Source organism: Apteryx mantelli, chromosome 2 (assembly GCF_036417845.1).
Source record: "Apteryx mantelli isolate bAptMan1 chromosome 2, bAptMan1.hap1, whole genome shotgun sequence".
NCBI lineage: Eukaryota > Metazoa > Chordata > Aves > Apterygiformes > Apterygidae > Apteryx > Apteryx mantelli.
Genome location: NC_089979.1, coordinates 153,818,897 through 153,841,397, shown reverse-complemented (window position 1 = coordinate 153,841,397; position 22,501 = coordinate 153,818,897). Strand labels below are relative to the sequence as shown.

Below are 22,501 nucleotides of genomic sequence, written 5' to 3'. Positions count from 1 at the left end.
ATCTTTATCTATGAAAGACAGTTGAGACTTTCTGAAATGATGGTGTTCTTATTCATACTGTATCAGTAGCGTTGGAGATGGTTTTTTTCCACTGGATTCTGTGTAGTGAACAAAACAATGTTATGCTGTTGGGCAATTTAGTACCTTTTGTAGTATTAAATAATTATAACCGTTTGATGAAAGCATGACCTAAATCTAAACACTGTGGCCCCAGCATGCTGTTTAAACAGAGCCTATAAATACTGCATTCCTTTCTAGGGCTAGTCAAGCAATAATGTGCTTTAAAATCTTATGCATCTTTAACCATTAGATGTTATATTTTGTCCCTATGTATAATATTTATTAGAATATTCAACTTTGGAGAAACTTTCATATGAGAAACAGGAATAATCCAATGGAAATCTGTCCTTATCCATGATAAGGAGTGCTTAATAAAAACTTGTTCTTGGCTTATTGTAGGGTTTTGGAGTGTGTGGGGGGGACATGGTTTTTTCGCTTCGTTTTGTTCTTAACTTGAAGCTCTTACTTTCTGAGATCTCAGTTTTTCAGTTGTCTGTTACTCTACTATATTATTTTTAAAGCCTTGAAGGCTTCCAGTAATATTCAGTGTATCATAACACTGTTCTGAGTTAGCAGAAACATGGTTGCTGATTTAAGTGTACAGAGAGGTCTGGGCTTTCTTCTTGCGTGCTGTTTTTTCCAGGCAGAAGAAGAACAGTGTGTAAGAGGTAATAAAATTTCCAGAGAAAATTTTTAGAGGCATTGGGGTTTTTCTATTATTATTGTTTTTTTTTTCTTTTCTAGAAGATACTATGTTTGGTATCTGTGCAACTAAATATGTGCTGCCTTTGCAGGCAGAGACAATATTCTCTGCAATCCATATAATAAACCCATTAATAGCAGTTACCTTTTTCTGGTCTGCAGTAAATTCTGTTTAAATGACTTTTTTTAAAAAGACAGCTGAACATAGAGCAGCTCTCTGAAAAATTTAGGGTTGTGCCTATAGGTGTAGAGCAGAGCTCTGTACAGTGAAGAGCCTCTTTGCTTCACTATGCTGAGCAGATGGGTGATTTCCCGGGAGAGCCTTGCTCAATTCTGTTTCACAGTTGTATACTACAGAAAATGAAGACATAAGGTTAGATTAAATAGATGGATGTTTTTTCATGTAAAGTACATATAAACATTCTTTTTGCATAAGGAATAATAATTTCCAGAAGCCTATCAGTAGACTTATTTTTTGAATCTATGCAGTGTGTGAGACAGGCTGTACTGCAGGGGGAAAGGGACCTGGCAATTAGATCAGGGTAGTGAGCAAAATAAATAGTAGCTTTTAACAGAAGAGGATAAAGTACCCTGTCCCAGTTCACATGTCTTCATCAGAAATAATGATCAAGTTTTATTTGGATAGTTGTCAGGAGTGTCGGTAATGTTTCCAGTAAAACATTTGCTCAGTGAAGTTAGTGCTTCTTTACATGCATCTTGGAGAAGGAAGCGTTAGCTTACATAATTAAAATCTCTTACCTATTCTGGTGCGTGAACACATCTGTATATGCCGTGGAATGGAAAAGGAACATCCATCTGATTATTTTAGGAGCCTGTAGCCTGTAGCAATATTTCTTGGGCTGTGTTTTGTTTCTAAATTGGATGCAACAGCTTAATTCAGAATCTAGCAGCAAATCTCTGGTGGAGTTGTAAACAGTATTTTGAAATGCTTAGTGGGCTTTTTGGCTTTAATGCTAGAAGTAATAAAAATGTTGGTGAATGTCTTAAATTGAAAAGCTGAAAGAAATTATACTCCTGCATATTTTCTGATATGACAGGTTAATAGATATCTCTGTTGCATTTCAAAGCTGGGTTTTGTAAGCATTTTTGGCTGTTTGAGCAGAAGTAAGGAGTTTGCAGTATGAATACAGATGAGGATGGTGTTCCTAGTGGGGGTTACCTTGTCACTTGTCTGCTTTGGTAGCCGTATAACTGTTTCCATGGTAGTGGGAAATTTTTATAGTTGTAAGGCTCATAGACTACTTATGAAGAAATACACAGATGCAGAATTTAAAACTGTAATTCCTCTAAATGTCACTTCCAAAAGAACTTGGGGAAATACAATTTAAAAAAAAAACAAAACAAAACTGGCCATTCCTAAACAAATGCAGCTTGTCTGTTTAAATTTCATTTACTGTGTTTCCAAAATAAATCAGCACTTTTGGAGTTAAACCAAAGATACAAGATTTTAACTTTCTGATTTACTGCATTGCCTATGTGCTTATTAAATTTCTATTTTATAGCTAAAATCTAAAATAAACTTAAGGCTTAAATTGAAACTGACTGCTCAAAAATTTTACTGACCCATTTTGCTTTTGTGCATTGGTTTGAGTATGACCATGGATGTCTTTTTAATCTGTTAATTCAAAGATGGTGGTATAATGTATCTTTTTTTGCCCTATTTTCCTATTTGTCAGTCTGTAAAATGGTTTTACCACTTTACATTACATCATTTTTGCTAACCTGTAAATATGTTGCTTGGAAACAAAGTCTCACTGTAGAATAAAATACCTTATTAAGTCATATCTAATACATGGAACCTTTAATATCTTCAGCGCTAAATGGGTTTAAACATATAGTTTCTGAATTTTAGAGATTTTTGGAAACATTAATACAGTTCTATGTTACTGCTAATTGGGTAGTATAAATGAAATGGCAATACCAGAACTATAGTTACGTTTGTTCTGCCTACACTACTGCTGTAGTACTTTTCTCAGCTCTCCACAATGCTAGTCTGTGCGAGTTAAAAGCTTTCATACTGTCAATTCTATTTGATGGCTTAAAGTCTACTGAGGGACTTTTTGTTTATATGATGTAGAATTAAAATGAAGATGGACTGCTAGCCTCTGAATATTTGGTTTGTAAATTTTATTTTTATTTTTTAATAAGCGTTTATCAATGATGTTACTTCTAAGCTATTCCCTTAGGAATGACTTTAAAATGCAACCAGCTGAAATGAGATTTACCTGTAAGAGCATTAGGAAATTGATTTATTACGTACGGCAGTATAAACAAGTGCTGTATGCCTAGTTGCCCTCCGATTTTATTTAACTTGAATGTAACAGCTGAATAAAAATCTATGACTTTAAGTGCTCAGATATCAAAGTGCTAGTGGTTTCCAGTATATAATAGATTTGAAACGGTGTTTTAGGAAAAACCATAAGTACACTGGAAAAATGCATGTTCAGCAGTGTTTGCTCTGTTTCCAAATGCTGATTTTCATTTTGGTTAGCCATTTGTATTGACCTGTTACTCAGGTTTTGTACAGTCAGTGCGATTGTTTCTCAGAGTCCTTTATTCATTTTTAAACTGACAACTGAGACTTTCATTTTGGAAATCTAGGTTTATTAAAAAAAAAAAAAAAAAAAGACTAATGCCTCCTGGGCTAATCAGTGAACTGTACCTTTTTTCTGTTGGACACCCCCTTGTCAGTCTCTACAAATAACACTGTTTTTATCAATTTTAATGCTTGTGGTCCAGCTGGAGAAAATTGTAGTTGAGTTATCACACATTAACTAGGGACTTGAGAGAAGGATGTAGTTCTGCCATATTCTGTATTGATGGAGTTGCTTGTGTGATTGCTTTTTTTTGTTTTGTTTTTAAAGACCCTGTACTGTGGTGACCTGCACAGTTGTAAGCATGCTCAATTTTGTGTTTTCAACTAAATTTAGGCATAAGCTTTCATTGTAGGTACTCGCTACCTTCAAAATGTCATCTGTAAGGGCTGAAAACATGCAGCTTCATATACTGTGCCACGTTTTTGCATATAAATCTACTTTATTAACAGTGCAAATACTTTAGTTTTACAAAAAGTGAAACATAATGATGCTGTTTCTACCTGGAATTTCTTTTTAATGGGTGATTGTGTAGTTTTCTGGGTTTGTTTTTACTCTGTTTTGGTTCCCTCATCCCCCTCCCTTTTTGCTATCTTGAGCTAAATACAACAGAGCTATTAAATTCTTTACGTTAAACCCACTCATGAAGGGAAGGCTTAGCTTGAACAAAACCTCAAGAAGGGATAATAGCCTTTTTGCCATAATGCATAAGGTGCATTAAGGCTCTTAGGATTGCTGTGGTGTGTTGAGGTTTTTTTCACTTAGGATTATAAAATAGATGTGTTTATATACACAACACCTACATATTTTGATGTAGTATTTTCTCGTTTTATATTTTGTTCAGCATTTACAGCCGAACAATACCAGCAGCATCAACAGCAACTGGCACTAATGCAGAAACAGCAGCTTGCACAAATTCATCAACAGCAAGCAAATAGTAATTCCTCTGCCAACACATCACAGGTGAGGGATTTGTCTGTGCTATGATTTATCCCTCATTGTTTCCCACCAGGGTTCATCTCTAATTGTCAACTGTTGCCATAGAACCTTGAAACTAACCAACAGGAAAGTGGCTTTCGCCTGAATCTCCATCATAGCCATTCTGTAAAGTGTTTAGAAGGGACACTGCAGGTGAGTGTGGCAGGCATTGCATTGCCTCTGCTCCCTCTTAACAAAAAAAAAAAAAAAAAAAAAGATGGGTCAGTCAATTAAATGAAATATTCAAAGACTTAGGAATATGAGTGGCAAAGATCTCCAGCCATGTCATTATCCTGTTGATACTGGAGATTTTTAGAGCAGAATTCTTTTTATTTCACTTTTTTTTTTTAGTTAATAATTAAAGCTAATAATGTCCTTTGTACAGCTGTGGAAGTCTAATATTCATAAATGTGTGGTGCTTACACTGCTTGGTGGACACATTTAAAACAGTTCAAAAGTTGCTAGCTATCTGAACCTCTGAGTCGCTCAACTGGGTTTGGAGTTTTGTGAAAACAAGTTGACGTGTGAAATGATGTTCTTCCATAGTATTTTTGGAAATAAGTTTCTTTGTTTTTTAAATACTTGTGGTGATTTTTTCCCTCCGTTATTATTATAATGGAGCTAAAAGTGCATGGAAAAACCACAATTCAGATTTTACCTAGTTGTACCAAACACTGAAAATTTGGTCTGAAAGAATGACTGGACCAGTTCTGATTTACGTGGATTGATTTGTGTGTTACTAGTTTTTGTAGCTTTAAAATGGGGAGAGTAATGACTTCGGGGAGCTTCAATCACATATATTTGCCACCATTGTTCTTTTTAGGGTTTTGTTTCCAAGACACTGGATTCTGTTAGTGCTCAATTTGCTGCTTCAGCTTTGGTTACATCAGAACAATTGATGGGATTCAAAATGAAGGATGATGTGGTGCTTGGAATTGGGGTGAATGGCATTCTTCAAGCCTCAGGTATGCAGCTTGTTCATAGGGAGTTTGACTGCATCTTGATGGGGTGTTTTGTTTCTGTTTGTTTTTTGGTGGAGATATGAATGTCTGTCTGGAGTTGCATATCCTCTGAAAAATGAGCTTATTGTGTGTTTTTTGTTGTTTTTTGTTTTTTGTTTTTTTGCAGGAGTATACAAGGGCTTACACCTCAGTAGTACTACACCTACAGCACTTGTACATACAAGTTCATCATCAACAGCAGGTTCAGCCTTGTTACAGCCTTCAAATATAACGCAGACTTCAAGTTCCCACAGTGCACTGAGTCACCAAGTAACTGCTGCCAATTCTGCAACAACTCAGGTTCTGATTGGGAACAACATTCGATTAACTGTACCCTCATCAGTTGCCACTGTAAACTCTATTACCACACTCAATGCACGGCATATACCTAGGACTTTAAGTGCTGTTCCGTCATCTGCCTTAAAGCTGGCTGCAGCAACAAATTGTCAGGTGCCCAAGGTTCCAGCTTCATCCTCTGTGGATGCCGTACCAAGGTAGGTTATTTTATCTGTTTATGTTTTCCGGTCTTTATTTTGCTAGAGAAATACATCTGTGGCAAATAGATGTACTAGATCAGACTAGGCTAACATCCGTCTAGCTAGCTTAACCTTGTGTGTGAGATGGTAGTCAAAAATGGATACTTAGGTAGGAAAATGAGAACAGACAGATTTTAAACCGATGGTTTCCCAGGACACTCTGCTATCCTTCAGACCAAAAATACAATGTTAATTCAAAATTGAACTTGATCTACTAGTACTATGCAGTTTTACTAAGATTTTTTTTTTAATTTATTTCAACAGGGAAAACCATGAAACGGAGAAGCCAGCACTGAACAATATAGCGGACAATACAGTAGCAATGGAGGTGACGTAGTTTCCGTAGGAATGAAACTGCAGCCTTGGGAACTTGTTTAGGTGCTATGCATCAGTAGCATTTTGAATGCAAGGGATGATGGAATGCTGCACATTGTGTTTCCATGGCAGCTGTGGGGACTTGACAGCAATGCACATCTCTCATGCTTTGATTTTTCTTTTCTTACTGTTAATAGGAAAGAATCAACATCTGTAAATTAACAATACAGCAATTATCTGTACAGTACTGCATATTTGTAATACCCTTGTATATATGTTACTTGAATACAAAACTGTTCATTTGTGATGCTTTGCACTTGGGGTGGGGGGAGGGAGGGAAACAAATTGCAACAAAGTAAGAGTGTGAGATGTGAGATTGTATAGAGATGAAAAAGTGTCATCACATCATGTGCATGGTGCAGAACCTGCTGTTTTATCTATTTATTGTGCCGTGTTTACAGTTTTTTGTACACTGTACCTTCATTGGTTCCTGTGCTGTAGTAAATGTGTTAGGTAGCTGTGGACTCCTTGGTATTTTGTAAATGGTATAACATAACTTGGTTCCCCTCTGGGTCCCTGAGTTTTCTGTGTATCATGTGAAAAATGGTGACATACATACAGAATTTTTTAAAAAGGCATCAGTTTAAAAATGGGGAATGTACTGTTTAATGGGGATCTTCCTGTCTGAGTATCGTAAGACAAGTAACAAGCTAATAATGAAGTCTGAATTTTCCCATCCTAGCTTGTCCACAGGCATGTGGGCATTTTCTGGTACTTAAAGCACTAAAGTTATGTTGCTGCTCCCCTCGTTAGTCCCATTTCCTTGCACACCAAAAGTGTTAAGTATGCAAATGGAGTCCTTACAACTGGAGTTTTTATGTTGTCTTGCCCTTTTTGAAGATGTATTTTTTTATTGTATAACTGTTTATAAGACTTCATTCTTTACTTGTTCTTAAGAAAAGGATATAAGGGAGAAGAATGCAGTAATTGCTGTACGTGTATCATCATTCCAGTTTCTAAAAACAGCCAGCTTTTTTCCTTTTAAGATTCTCCAGAAGGCTGCAAGGCCAGAACCACAACTATCGGGTGCCTTCCTTTGGAAATATTTGACCTCTCTTCTGTGAAGAGAATGGTACTTAACAGACTACTATTAGTGCTTTGTCAGTACCGAAGTCTGAATGCCCACTCCAATGGCATACATTATCCTTAAGGTTTTTAATCCCACCTGGAAAATTGTGACAGAACTCTCACAAAATAAACCCAGGGCATTACATGTTGACAAAAAAGTGTGGTCGTGTTTTTGTTTGGTTGGGGTTTTTTAAATTTCTGTAATTATTCTTGCTTTTATTCGAAGGAATTGGGTCTCTTGTGGTAGCCATCCTTACAATTAAGAGAAGTAATGGTTATGTAGTGGCAGCTGTCACAACTTCTGCACACAACATCACTAAAGATGGTGAAAAATAAATACTTAATATTTTTCTAGAAACTTATAGTTGTTAGAATATTATATAAGTGGGAAGGAAGTCACGGGTAAGTTTTTTTTGTTTGTTTTAAGTTGCCTGTTTAGAATCACAAATGGAACTGGACACAGTACAGAGAAATGTCTATTTTTATAAATGTGCCTTGCCTGCCACAGAAAGCTGGAAAGTCTGATTAGGAGCCTCTCATGCTTCTGATTACTAATAAAAATGACTTGGCTCTTTCATGGCTATTTTATAAGTTTGTTATCAACTGTTACAAGCAATTAAGTGTATACATGGGAAAATATCTAAATTTTTAAGTGATTGACTTTCCTCAGAACTCAGACTGGAAAGAATGAAGTAATTTTTTTCCCCGTACAACTTTTAGTCAAGAGTACACATGTGCTGTGACCTTTTTAAGAGAGGACTGCTAATCTATATGGAAGAAAACCCAAGCTTTGCAATTGTCATTCCTAAAATGAGTTTACGTTTTTAAAAAATATTTTTTTTGCCAATTGCATCAAATTGCCTTTAGGTTTGCAGCATCTTTAAATGATTCTATTAATGTAGAGAAGGATTTTACTTTGAATAAGTGTTTTAACACAAGTTCATGGTCTTCTGCAGGCGACATAAAAATATGGGAAAGTGATGAATATTTGAATTCTATCTTTCTGCTTTCAAGCAAAAAATTTTTCTGTTCTGATTAAATAGATCCTGCTAATACCCAGTCAGAGAGGGGCGAGGTGCATGAGAAATCTTTATTCTTCCTACGCATCACTACTACTTTTCTCTCCCTGTGGTTAAAAGCCCAAGTTAAGATCTAATACCACAGTCTTAGCATATCTGTTTAATGAATGGATTACCTGCACTTCCTTTCATTTCTTTATAGCCCTTTTCCTGTGCTCAGTGATCTCCTCTCTTGAAAATGGACAGACCTGTTGCTGCTGTTCCTGCTTAGACCATACGGCTGCAGGAAGGAACAGTTAGACTGGACGGCCTTCCCTTGAGGAAAATACTAGGTGAAAAACAATTCCCCTTTCCGTTATGCTCATGGTGCTTGGGTTTGTTGTTGTTCTCCTTCCCCTGATACTAGCACTAAGAGCCTGTGCTTTCAGGACAGATCTGAAGCTTACCGTGGCTCACATGTGGCAGGAAATGGTAAGGAATGTGGTTGATTTTTTTTGACGCAGCGGTTTCCTTGCTGCGAGGAGTACAGCGATGGCTCTTTTCAGCGCCCTGCCGCCACCATTGGTTGTGTTGCTGCCATTTCCAGCAGCCTGAGATCAGTTGTCTTGATAAAGGTATTTTTAGGGCAGGTAGTACTCTGTCCTGGGGAAGTAGGAGGAAATGCCATTAGAAGGAGACCATACAGAGTCCTGGATCTTACCTAGCGATTTATTGCTTTTTTTTTTTTTTTAATTAAGGTTAGGGATTTGATTGTTATCTTGGCTGTTCTCCTATGCATTGCTGAGGAGAAAATACAGAAATAAGTATCAAAGAACTTCCTAAATGCAGGAAGATTGGATTGCCATGTATAATTTTTGCTTCTAGCACAGAACTACTTCCACAAAATTATTAGCTAATAAATAAATGCTGGCTGAAATGAGTTTTCATTAAGATTTAGTAACCAACCCATAAGTGAGAATTTTCTGGAGACTCATCTGTGGTCTACTGGCAGATGCAGGTAAGCAAATGGCAGAATGACTTCTGAACTGTTTGTGGATGTGTATTTAGTGAACAGATGGAGAGGTGGGTTCCAGGAATGTGGGTTGTTCGCAGGACGTGGCCTAATACTGGTAGATTAGTCCATAGAGAAAAACAAAAGGTACTACCAGCAGGTTATGAGTGACTGCTACTTAAAGAAAAGAGTGATAGTGGGAGCAAGTTGTGTAAGCTCTCAAATAGCTGAAAAGTTCAAATATGCTTTATATACGGGGGATTAAAGCATAACATGAAAGAGTAGTGGTGTTTGCTTGATATGAGTAATTTACTTGAGACGAGTGAGTCCTATTCATATCGATGAAAATGTTGCGGATTAAGTGTACTTTTTGAGATTGCTAGGTGCTTTTTCACTGAGCATATTAAAATTTTCTACTTGTTGGTGTATGATAGTCCACTGATCACAAATTATTTTCTATGTGTATATCTTAGGGAATAAGTGTACAAGGCTTATTACCAATTGAATAGGATTAGCTAATATTGTTAAAGAAGGTAGTCAAACCAAGAACACTTTTTTTTTTTCATTTCATTTTTATTTATTTGTTTGCAAAAGTTCCCAAGGAGCAGGTAAGAAATGCCCTGGAGGAGGAAGGCCAGGGCTAAGCTCTGTCCATTAGGGAAGTAGCTCACAAGAAATAACTTCTTTGCAGTATTAGGAGAAAGCCAGGACTGAGCGACAGCATTGATCTGTGTCAGAGAAGAGGAAAGAAACAGGGAAACAAACCTGCCTCTGTGTTTGTTCTGCTTATATCGCTTTATGAACTGTGGTCACTAAAGCAAGTGGTTATTTTAAAGTAAACAGTAAACTTCAGTAATCTGCAAGAACGAAGCTCTAGGATAAAGGTGTCCTAAGCAGTTAATGAGCTAGGCCTGTTAGCACTAATCCAGGTCATACAGTCCAATTCTGTAAAAACAAGAATAGCCGATGTCCCAGAAGCTCGCCAGAGCGATGGCTGCAGTATCCGCCTGCCAGCGAGGTGGAGCTGGAGCAGCAGTTCATCAGAAGGTTCCCTGGGAAGGGGAAGGGAAAGGGAAGGGGTGTTTCTCGCAGAAACCTGTGTGTCTAATGCTAGTCTTCGGTAGTTTGAACTCTGTAACTGTTGAGTTACTGATTATGCAGCAGCTATAAAGACGTTGCAGAAATCGGGACAGGTTTAGTAACAAGCTCGCTCTTCACCATTAGGTGGCAGTCCAAAACAAAAAACATGTAAATTGTAGCCATTGGTTGAGATTCTCAGAGCGGTGCTGGAAGCTTAGCTGCAGTTCTTCAGTTTAACCGGGTCTATTTTTCAGTAAAAATAAATGAAAGAACATACTTTAACATGAACTATTTTTCTTTTAAGTAATTGGGGTGTTCCATGTCCTCATATGTATCATCTTACACATGCAACAGCAAAACCACTCACATTCTAAATTCTGTTTAAAACTTTTATAGCCTCTTGCCACATTTTAATTCATCCACTGAAAGATTCGAACCTTGAAGATACTGAAAGAGATAAGTAATTATCTCCCAAGTGAAGAGTGTTCCAGTGTCAGAGCTGGTGGTATTGCTATCGTCAGGAATGCAGGGAGAAATTTTAATTCCAGCTTATGAATTGTGCATTAACCTGAATCTAGGCATTGGCTAGAACTTCTGCTATTTCAGAAGTGATAATATAATAGGCAAATTAGGAACAAATTAAACATCGCAGAACTGTGGCCTTTGACTAAATTACTGAAACAGCACTTCTCTGATATAAAACTAATTTAATGAAATGTTTGTTTTAAGTACAAACATATTTTCAAATGTTTGCATTCAGAAGTTGCCCGTCTCGGTCATAGACTACTGATCCTGTGGATTCCTGCTCACAGTGACAGGCAAGCAGCTGCCAGTCGTGCTGCACTCTGATTATATCTTTTTTTTTAAATGCTTGTCTGTCCCAAATCGAGCATAAGTGCAAACAGTAACATGTGTTTCCTTGTTATTTTTGGCATAATAATCTTGGTTACCTTGCCTTTTTAGAGCTGGACTGGGCAGGTATTTGCGGGGACATAATTGCTTACTTCACAGGGGTCAATAGCTAAGAAGCATGGTTCTGTCGTAGCATCTACGTGCTGTCTGCTGATTTTCCAGCAGGAAGATACAATGACTTAACGGTAACGTCACACTCTTTTTCGGTAGGTTCCAATAAGATTTCCATCTTTCTATTGTATATTTAAGTGTTTAAACACTTAAGTCCTATTTCTCACACTGATTGCAGTACGGGACAATAAACATGAGTATTTCAGTGGCATTTTCCAACTCGGCTAGAGTTGATCCTTACATTTGTTAGCTGTTCCTTTGAAATCTGCATCTCGTTTTGTTACACCTCTGCTGTAAAAGCAGCTGTGGACCACAGCTTGTTTGATTGGTTTTATATGAAGAGTTGTCAGTCCCATCATCTTTTTTCAGACTCAGAGGAAGACATGTTTGATGAGAGATGTGAGGCATTTGCAACAATCCTGTTTCATCAACACTCTCTCTCAGGTCTTCCTGGATTATAACTCAGTGGAACAGAAATAGATAAAATCCTTTGTATTAGTGTGTGGATTTCCTGTCCTTTCACATTTGTTTTTTAGTGCAGTGCCAGTGCAAATCAGCCTGTAGCTGTCAGTAATCCTTGCCTAGCTGATGTTCCTCGTGATAGTTTCCATTCTTGAAAGGTGATTATTTCATGAAGCAGGAATTCTAGTTTGGCGGCCAAATCAGTTTATAGGACAAATTTCTTCAATCCACTGATGCTCTGGCACAAAGCTGCTGTCAGCTTCCTCCTCTCACTTCCATTCTGGAATTCCCACTAAACTTCCACAGATACAGGGGATATAATCAACTTATTTATGGGTACTTATACAAAATTGTATCAAAAACCCCACCAATCCTTATGGAGGTGCAAGACCCAAAACTAAAGTGCGGAGATTTTACTTACAGTGGCTCACAATAAGCAAAGCAGTAGATATAGAAAGATAAACTCCTTTAGCTAGCACAGAACAAAAATAAAAAGTTTACAGACTCTTCACTGGTCAAACACCGTTTTATTGAAAACTAAATAACGTACCAACCAATTTCTAAATTAAGCCCATGTGCCTTTGAACAAACATGGTAGCAGTGTGTTCTGTGTCCTTCCAGCGCTAACCTGTGACCACCCTGAAGCTCTACCACTGTCCCCATGAGCACTTTCCACTGGCGGGCAGCAGTGCAGCGAACCCTCGCCGTTCTCTCGCTTCCTTGAGACAACAGTCACCTTCGGTATCAAAGATGCTGTAGAGCGGCAGCAGCCTGTAACAATGGATAGAAACAATCCAAGAGAAACTTCCAGAGACCCATAAATCTCAGATAATTCTCCCATTTTCTTACCCCTCTCAGCGTGATACAGACTGATCCTGCTTGAGCAAGATCTTCTCCTTGACCCATCTGTGACTAGGTCCTTGCCAGCAGCAGGCAGACGGTCCTCAGGTTTCTGAGAAGTCCCCAACACTGGGCATTAAGGATCTCCAAAGGTTTCCCAGTATGCCATTGAATAATCCATCCGTTCCCCCTAAGGAATAGCGTGCATAGCACATGCTAGATTACTCACAGTCAGCTTTAGCCGAGCGTTAAGATAAAACAATAGTTACTTAAAAACACAGGCTTGAGATAACAGAACAAAGTTATAACCAAACAAAGCACCAACGTGCAGTTAGGAGGCTGTTCAGAGGCTGTTCGTGGCTGCTCGTGGCTTGGCTCACTTGGAAGCGTGAGTCAGTCCTGCGACACCAGCCTGACCCAGACCTGGCCTAAAATACTGTTAGACTTGCACTTTCCCCAGCCCCCCTCCCCCCCCCAAGCAGCTGCTGGGCCAGGCCTTCTCCTTTCTTGCCTACCAGCCCTCCTGCTGAGAGGTCACCAGGTAAAAGGGGGACTCTGCATTTTCCCTCCTGCCTATTGCTTTTTTTGATCTTGAATAGATTGTGCTCTTGACTTTAGCTTAGTTTGTAATCAGGAGCAGCTTGTGTAAAGCGATAGCTGAGTTAGCTGACATAAAATGATGGCAAGAAGAGCCAGAAGAGCTAGTAAATCCAACAGGAAAGCTAGAATAATTTCTACACGTGGGTGTCAGGAAAGAAGGAGCTGCTCTGCCCCTGGTTCAGCTGCTGCCGGCATACTGCAGCTGCCCCGCTCGGGGGTACTGCTGCGCACTGGCGGGCTCTGAGACGAGCTGCGCAAAGAGTCAGAGGACCGAAACCCGCCGATGGTGAGAGCGCTGCGGAGCTCTGCCTGCTCCATTCAGTTTGCTACAGAGACCTGATCACAGTCTCCAAGTGCCTGCAGGGAGAGCAGCGGGACGATTAGAGAATGCCCTTCAAGCTACCAGGTAAATGCATAATTTACCAGGCGGATTCCTAGAAATCTTTAAATCAGGACTGGATGCTCTTTAAAAGGAAATATGGATTAGGATAAAGAAGATTCAAGGGCAGTCCAGTGCCATGTGCTGTGCAGCAGATCTCCCCTGGCTTCAGGATCTAGCGACAGACCTTAAGAGCTGATCATCATTCTCTGCCGAGTTCCTTTAACCTATTTTTGTGAGATCAGCATCAGTACTATTTCCCAGCATACTAACATGCATAATGCAGGGCAGGATTTCATTCTGAATAGATTCCAGTCCAGCTGTTAATTACCTTCCAAAAATCATTATTCCAGTCACGCGCTGCTAATGACTAACTGTTGAACATGTGTTAAATAATGGTTGGTGAATCCAGGGCACTTTGTGGACCAGTTAATATTCTCTAATTACAATTATTTCACATATGCCTGGTGTTGAGCTTTAGCAATCAAGACTATTTGATTTCATTTTCTTTAAGCACTCCTTATATAGCCTATGTAGTATAAAATTGTCCTGTGTCACAAAAAAAGAAAGCAAAATTCATACTGGAAAAGCTGGAGGAAATTGTACCAGTGTGTTGCCTACATTAACATTATACACAGATCTTGTTTGCTGCATACAATGAGTTACTTTAAAAATTAATGTATACACCTGAAAAAGAAAATATGTTTTACACTGAGTAAAGGTTAAGGTTAAAAATTAATTTACTGCAAAAGCACCACTATCAAAACTAGCTTCTTGAGCACATATTTACTCAGAAATTGGAGCTCTTAGACCTTTTTATGGGATCCCTCTGTGCTTGTAAGGCTGATCTTGGCTACAAGCCCTCTCATAATGAACCTGATTAAAAGTTAAACATGGTTTGAGGCCAACACAGAATATAAATATACATTTGCTGATAGCATAGTTCTGTTTCATTTCAGAAAGCTCTTTATGGCTCGAGGATCCTCCGTGTCCACAATGCCGCTTTGCTCAACACCGTGGGGAGGACGGTGGTCGTGGCCCAAGGTGGGCAGGCGCGAGCGGGGCGGCGGCGGCGGCTCGGGGCAGCTCTGTCGGAGAAACACGGTCCCACCTCTGCGCGGGGAAGGGATTTTGCCGAGTTTGAATTGACCAAGACCTGGGACCTTCAGAAGCGAGAGCCGGTCTGTGTAAGACCCTGCAGTTCCCGCTGGGGCCTGGCGCTCTCGCTGACCGTGGAGATGGGCCGGAGAAACCAGGCCCAGCACCAGCACCGTGCCTGGTGCCCGGGGGGACAGGAGACCGCAGGCCTCGGTGGCCCGTCCTGCACAGACCCTGCTGAGGGCCGGTGCTGCCGCACACGAGCCCTGTTCGCCGCAGGGTGGGATTTCAGCAGCCGACCGGGTGCACTGCATGTCTCCGAGCGGCAGCACCTCCCCTGCCAGCACGGAACGGCGTTCCGCTAGGAAACATTCCCCCCAGAATTGTCCTCAAAATACAATACAGTAAGAGCTAGTACAAGAGGGTAGCATCAGTCTGGAATATCACCGCTCACAGAGCCTGAGGAGCCGGAATTGCCCCTGGAGGCGCGGGGCACCGGCTGCCTTCTGGGCTCTTCGGCGCTGGTCTCACTTGCAGCCCTGTCCTGCCCTCGAGCGCCTGGGCGGCTGCAACGTCCAGCTGCCTGCTGGCAAACAAACACAGCAGATGGCTCTCACCTTGTCTCCAGTTTTTAATTTTGTGACAGACCTACGCAGAACATACAGCTGCACAAAAGGGAGAACTGGAATGAAGCAAGTGAGAGCTACGAATGGGAGCCAGCATCTTCTGTGCGTCAACTCAAAGTGCCACAAGACACCTTCACCTTTATAGTGCTGGATTCGTTCCTCACCTCTGTCGCGTTTCCTCCTTCAATAAAATGAATGCGGTGACATTTTGTTTGTGCATTAACAAAAATAATTAACAGGTGTTTGGAAAGTGCTCTAGGTTTCAAGTGCTTAACTTAAGATTGTCTTACTGATTTGACTGGATGGACTACATTTATGATGTAGTCAGTTTTGACTTTCAAGAGTTTACTATACTATAAAAGTAGTATAGCAGTGAGACTAAAAACGCTTTAACTGCAGTTTCCTCCGGAGAACACCAAGCCCCCGGCTCTGTTTGGCTGCTGTCATTCCTCTGCGTCTCAGCACGCTGCTGTGCAAGGCCGATCCCTGCCCAAGCAATGGAGAAACCTCGTCATTGTGAATTATAAGATGAAAGTAATCCTTATTTACAGTTACACCCAGCGAACATTGTGCACAGAAAGAGGTTGATTATAAAAGTACAGTTACGACAGTTCTTACAAGTCTTCCCTACCTGACTGTAGCAGGCTCCAGATTAGCCCTGTCGGATTAGATACTTGCAGCAATGCCCCTGCAGAAATACAGAGCAGACCAGACATCTCTAAAGTTTGTGCAGACTAAAGCCCTTGCCTCTAGGCCTCGGGAGCTCTGATGAGCCTCTCAGGAGTCTTCTGGGACCTGGTAGTGTCGGAGGAGAAAGGTGCGAAAGCAAATTCACCTTCCGTGCTCGGGGCACTTTCCACTACAGCACAAGCAACATCTGTTTTTACTCTAGACAATTTTGACAGACAGGAATTTATAGGAGGGGAAAACAAGGTTACCAGCTGGTAATGGTCGTTCTTTGAGGTGTAGGGCTAGATTTGGTTGATTGATAGGGCATCCAGTCCCCTGTGGCACTCTCTGGGATTCCCAGGATACCCATCCTGCTGGCAGACGTGACACACGACCCATGGGAGACCTGTGTTGCTCTGGAGCGGCAGCTGGAGGCCTGGCTGGCTCCCCTAAGACATTTCCTATGGTGTTGTTTCTGCACGTTTGGCTCTCTTCTGCTGTGTCTGTCTGACCGCTCACTAGCCATCCTCCTCCCCTCTCTGCATCTCCTGTGGGCGCTGGTGGAGACAGCGGAGGGCTGCAGGCATCTCCCCTGCTTGAACCACCATGGGCAGGGTAGGGTCTGAGTGCACCTGCAGTACTGGGGAGGAAGAAGAGGATGTGGTTTGAGCATCTGTATACCTGTGTCACAGGTGGTGCTCGTCCACAGCGCAAGTATGCCGGTGGATGATGCATCTTGAGCAACGGCGACTAGTAGGTGACGTTTCTTTGCTCCAACTGTCAGAATTGTCTGTCTGTCTCTGCACTAACAAGCTCCTGCACCAAATTCAAAACTGTCCTTTTTGAAGCCCTAGGGCTATATTGCAACAGGCAGCTGTAAATTCAGAACAAAAAGGACTCAATTCTTTTTTATAAAACTATATATCCAGCCAGCAAAGGGACAATTACAGATGAGACAAGTATATGCAGCTTGGGAGGCAGGAGAGTATTTATTCATCAGAAGTAGAGCAGAAGACATAACCTCACAGTTCTTCAGTCAGAGACACGCATTAAAGGAAATGGCTGCAGTGAATCTACCAATTTCTGGCCAGCACTTGTTCGTAATGCGTTTGGATCTTTCTGGTCCCTTTTCCAAAAGCAACATCTATTTTTGCGATATGGTTATGTATCATCAAGGGCATAATGTTCCAATACAGCATCCCTGATGTATCTATTAACTTGAGTGACTTGGAGGGCTTATCTTGAAGTTGTGCGCATAATGTTGACATCAAAAAGGAAAGTGCTGCCAACATTTGCTGAAGTGCCAAAGCGAAAGTGCTCTGGCAAGGCAGGCTCCCACCACCTCACTGTTCCCATCCTCCCTCACAGGGTAATCAGCAAGTGTCTCAGTGATTCTCCACCCTTTCCTTATTTTCTCTGTGCGGAAGCATGAGATCAGCAGCTCTCTCCTTTGATTCATTTTTGTCCTTTCCGTGACTGATGTTTGTTTTGATTTATTGGAATTTACTTTCTTTAAATTGGAAAAAGGGGGGGGGGTAGAATACAGGGCTACGTATCGTCTAGGGAAGCTGTCTCTTGAGATGCCCGATAGCCAAGAGAGGGACACTACTCCAGAGAGTGATTTAGAGCACTTAAACCTTATGTTTCTGCTCTGAATCGCACTATGGAGATTTTCTCCTGACTGTAGAGGGAGCACAGGGAGATTAACTTGGCAAGCACGCCTTGGTGAATACCACTGTAGTGATTAGCTGGTTATAATTGCTACTTCGGTATTCCAGTGTTTAGTGATGTCTCTGCAAGTATGAGGTGTTTTTAGTGGAATAGAAATATTTGCGTACACTACCTAGCTAGTAAGTAAACATTCAAAGACCCAAGGCTACTGGTGCTAGGAAATAAATTCCCTGCTCATAGCTTTTAAATAAAAGAACCACAAATAGCAATCAACAGCAAGAATTCTGTGGTCTGCCAGATTTTAAAAAGAGACAAAATAATAATAAAATAGTCTGGATAACTAAACCAGATTTCCCATAAACTCTACTATGAGACTGTTATTTTCCCATTTCACAGAGTTTGGTTATTATTCCAAGTCACCTTTTTTTCATCTTTAAGGTTTTTGGCAATGTCAGAAGAAAAACCATATCGTTTATATTTATTTCCTCCTTTAAAATTGTGAATTATTAATAATTGTGAATTACCCATCAAAAGCACAAGTTCTAGCCATAGAAAAGTCTGTAGGACACATCCCTTCTTCATGCAGTATTCCTTTTGGTGAAACTTTCTATGTTTTACCCGCGCCAGGTCTGTTGTCTCAGTCACCTTTCCCTTCCCTGCCTTGCTCTCCCAGCTGTATAGCAAATGAGCTAATGACATTAAATGGGATAAGAGCTTCTGACCACAAGCTAATTCATGCTCTTCAAGGCAAGAGAGGCCAACGAGAAATGTGTCTTAAGTGTGGCATGGGTAGCCGCTGTTCTGTTAGTACAATGTGTACTTTTAACTACTGGCAGAATAACAAAGTGAAAGAACCTGAGGCCAAATCAATCCCCAGCCAGAATAATCAGGCATTGACTTTAACAACATTCGTTGTTTCAGCCTCAGTGGTAGCTGTTGTTGCTGCCCTGTATTGTTTGTATTGCCTTGTTTCATGGGTTCCCATTATTTTTTGTCTTATTTCCAAGCATTTTCTGGAGAACCACTTTTATCATTCTCTCAAAAGTACCAAGGAATATAGCCCACAAATGCAGAGTAATATGAAAGGACTGGCCGATTGAAATGACCGATTTCCCATTGTCAAATTCTTCTGTGTTCATGTTTTAATCTGCACTTGCCTTTAGGGTAATAGCTTCCATTCTCTTAGTTTTACTCTCCTTTCCGCTCTCCCTCCCTGGTAGACACCCGTCCGCTGCAGGGGGATTTCAGGCGAGAGGGAGGCGAGGTGGGCTTGCTGCCCCCTGGCAGCACCAAGGCTCCTGCAGGAGCAGGGAGGGGTGTTTCACGCAGCAGCGTCTAGGGCTCTCAGTCTTTGTGTTCAGGGGATTTCAGCTGCACGCCATGGGAGATTACCCTGTGGATTATCTTCAGGTACATGTAATGGAGCTAATTAACCTTTTAATCCCTGTTCAGCAAAAGCCTTTCAACATACCATTGTAGTGCAGCTGAATCCCTTTCCCATTTTATTACCAAATGTTATAGTGGGTAAAGAATAGAAGTGCGATACACTTTAGAGTCCAAGCTTTACACGCAGCTCTGATTTTTGTCTGTATGTTTACTGCCCTGAACTGTGAATGAGTTACAGAAGAACTGCAAGCAGAAAGTTCAAGTGATAAGGAACAAAATAATGTCTTACTTGGCCTCTAGACAAAAGCTAATTTAGTCTAGTACAATTGCATCAAACAATCTCATAGAAAGTAAGATTTTCTAGAGAAAGTAGTAGGAGTCATGCTGTACTTCTCTGAGAAAATTTTCACCATCAGATACCTGTAGGAGGCAATGTATCAAGATAAAAAGAATAACAGTTGGTATGCAGAAAAAATTTAGACCGACAATATCTGTTGCAGTATGTCTGCTACTGAGTTCAAGGTGTGCTTTGCATGAGTTTCTAATGCATTTTTAAGTGCCTTTAGATGTTTATATGATCTGTTTTGAAACTAGTAGATTAGAGGCTCTATAACCTTTCTGGTCAATAACATTTCTTCCTTTATTTTCTCACAGAAATATTCACTAAATGCAATATTGGTATAAGTTTTAGGGAACACCACTCGGATGCAAAGAATACCTGATCAGACTTGATATGATTTTGATATGATTTTAGTAATTATATCAATTAGAGACAAATTTTTAAGTTCTAGATCCAGTGTATATCCAGTTATCTAACAAAGCAAACTAGGCCGTTTATATCTCTAAGTATCTAATTCGCATGTGCAATCATATATGTAACTATTAATGGCCTCAACTGCATTTCCTTTCTCATTGGGAAGATATATAGGAGTCTCAGTTATTCCTGGTTGAAAATTTCACCCTTCATTTTGGTCATTTAAGCACATCTAGGGCAATTTTTGGCATATGAGATACTGCAGCTTGATGTTAACTTGTTGTATTAGTCTTACTCAACACTCTCCAATGTGTGATCTGTGTTCAGTTCCCTGCAACTTCAACCATTTGGAGCAACATTTCCCATGGTAACTATCTGTTGCAGAGCACGCTTTCTAACCACATTATTACACCGCTTTTTCCTCAGCATGTTCACTGTATCCAGGGCCCAGAGGGCAGCTGCTGAGGTCCCTATCCCAAGCTGCAGGGCAAAGGAGACCGTTATTGTTATTTTTGGCTAAAGTCAGAAGATGTGCAGTGAGCAAGGCAGCTGAGGCATGAGATGGGATGTTCTTGTGATCAAGGGCAGTTGCGATCACTCTGGAGACCTGGAGTCTGTCATCACATTTGTCACATTGTTCCTTTTCCTGTGATTCAAGTCATTTAAAACAAGCATTTCAGGGATGTTGACAGGTGAATATTTCAAAGGCTAAACTGAACCTAGGGAGTCTCTTCCAGCAGTCTCTATGATCAGTAGAGAGGAACAGGCTCCTCTAGAGGTGATCTGAAATCTCAGATTGGATATTGCTCTGAAGAGTGTTTCCAAGTGCGGACCATGTGACATCTAAAACGTGGTCTGCAGAATACATGCCCGTCTTGCCAGAGCACTTTCACTTTGGCACTTCAGCAAATGTTGGCAGCATTTTCCTTTTTGCTGTCGACATTATGTGCACAACTTCAAGATAAGCTCTCCAAGTCACTCAAGAACACTGAGAAGCTGGAATTTCAGTTTGCACCCTCCAAATTAGCAGGCTGATTTATTCTATCTTTACCATCTCCCCCTGGGTAATATTCATCTCTTAGACTTTGTAGTACTGCAAATAAAATATTCACTGTGAAGAACATCATAAAAATGGAGAAATGTGTCTACTGAGAACAGGATTTGACTAATGTTCATTAATAAGACTAACTAAACAACAAAAATAACACAAGCTTCACTGATGAAGCCTTGCTCCTCCTGAGCACTGAAAACAGGTGGAGAAGGGTGGGCAGGGCAGGTGTCCTTGGCTACGTCACAGTCTCAGTTCTGGAGTTGACTTTGCAATCTCAGTAATGTTGTTTAAGAGTAATTCTGCCTAAACCTTGAGAAACTCCAAGGATGGAGCCTCTGTAGCCTCTCTGTTTAACCTGCTTGTGTGTGGTTACACACGTTCTATGGTTGTGTTATACATGTTGTGCGTCTTAACAACTGTGATGGCATAGTTGAAGTCAGCCTTTTTGTCCCCTTTATGGTGTTCCAGCTTTAGTCCAGAGCATAGAAGGTTTCCCCATGAAAGCAGCAAAGTACAATAGTTGAATGTGACTTTTGCTGATTCCCTGTGGCGGAAGAAGGACCAAATGAAGCATCCTGCTCTCTTTTTATTCAGAGGTGTGGATTGGCTCACTCTAGGCACAGACCAGTTACAAGTTAAAATAGCAATTCCAAAAATAAATGCAAACAAAAGCAGAATGAGGAAAAAAAACCCCAAAACTAATGACAAGAAGCAAAGTGGGAGCAGGAGTGAATTCTGAAAGTAGCATGAACTTCAAGGCCAATGAGCTGAGGACAGTCACACTGGCACGCACACTCGCCAGTCCCAGCAAGGCAACAGGGGAAAAGGGGAGCAAGCACAGGGTGGCCATCCGTATCCTCCTCTTGCTGAGCACAGGGAATTAGCCTTGATCACTGGCGCCAATATGGGAATATCACCTCACACAGACGTGCAGAGCAGTGCTGAGAAGCTTCTCCTGCTCTGGAGCAGCCCACAGCGGAGCTGGCACAAGGGATGCCCCACTGGTGCCTCCTGCCTCAGCTCTCCTGGCCTGGTCTGTGCTGAGCCTCCACAGCCAAATGCAATGGCCTTTCCCCTTTCTGGTGCAGAAATGATTGCACTTCTCTGGCTGAAAAACACCTGATGTGACAGGGCAGGAGGGCCAAGCGCCTGGCTGCAGTTCAGCAAATCTGCTTGCAATTGCATGGATGCATGATGAGATTTTTCTTATATATTTTTATATAAATGACTCACTATCAAAAGAATTGTGTTATACAAAAATTGGGATAGTTAGGGAAAAAGGGCATGACATGAACATTTCAGATCTATACATATATGAAAAATAGAATATAAATGTGCTTAAATTTGGGCTATTCTTTATTCCTGTATTCACATGTTAATATCATCTTATAATTCTCAGTAATACTTGCTGAGAAAAGTTTGTCTGCTCAAGGTAGGACTGGGAGACGGCATGATCTAAGTTCAGCAATTGTCAAACTTTTGCAAACTGAGCACAAAAGGGTTGAAGTACAAATTTA

At 40.7% G+C, this 22,501-nt stretch overlaps 1 protein-coding gene across 5 annotated transcripts in view; it reads left to right on the top strand.

Moving 5' to 3' along the window:
- The window catches only part of EPC1 (enhancer of polycomb homolog 1), a 67,549-nt gene extending 59,639 nt beyond the window's left edge, over positions 1 to 7,910 (top strand). For 3 of the 5 annotated variants that reach the window (XM_067291872.1, XM_067291871.1, XM_067291873.1), the window contains 4 exons: positions 4,222 to 4,340; positions 5,179 to 5,320; positions 5,484 to 5,850; positions 6,157 to 7,910. In XM_067291872.1, the coding sequence (XP_067147973.1) occupies positions 4,222 to 4,340; positions 5,179 to 5,320; positions 5,484 to 5,850; positions 6,157 to 6,229 (701 nt within the window). In that variant the 3' untranslated portion in view covers positions 6,230 to 7,910. Of the gene's footprint in view, positions 1 to 4,221; positions 4,341 to 5,178; positions 5,321 to 5,483; positions 5,851 to 6,156 lie in introns of those variants that run through there. The other 2 variants (XM_067291874.1, XM_067291875.1) reach the window with 2 other exon arrangements.
- Positions 7,911 to 22,501: the final 14,591 nt, after the last annotated feature.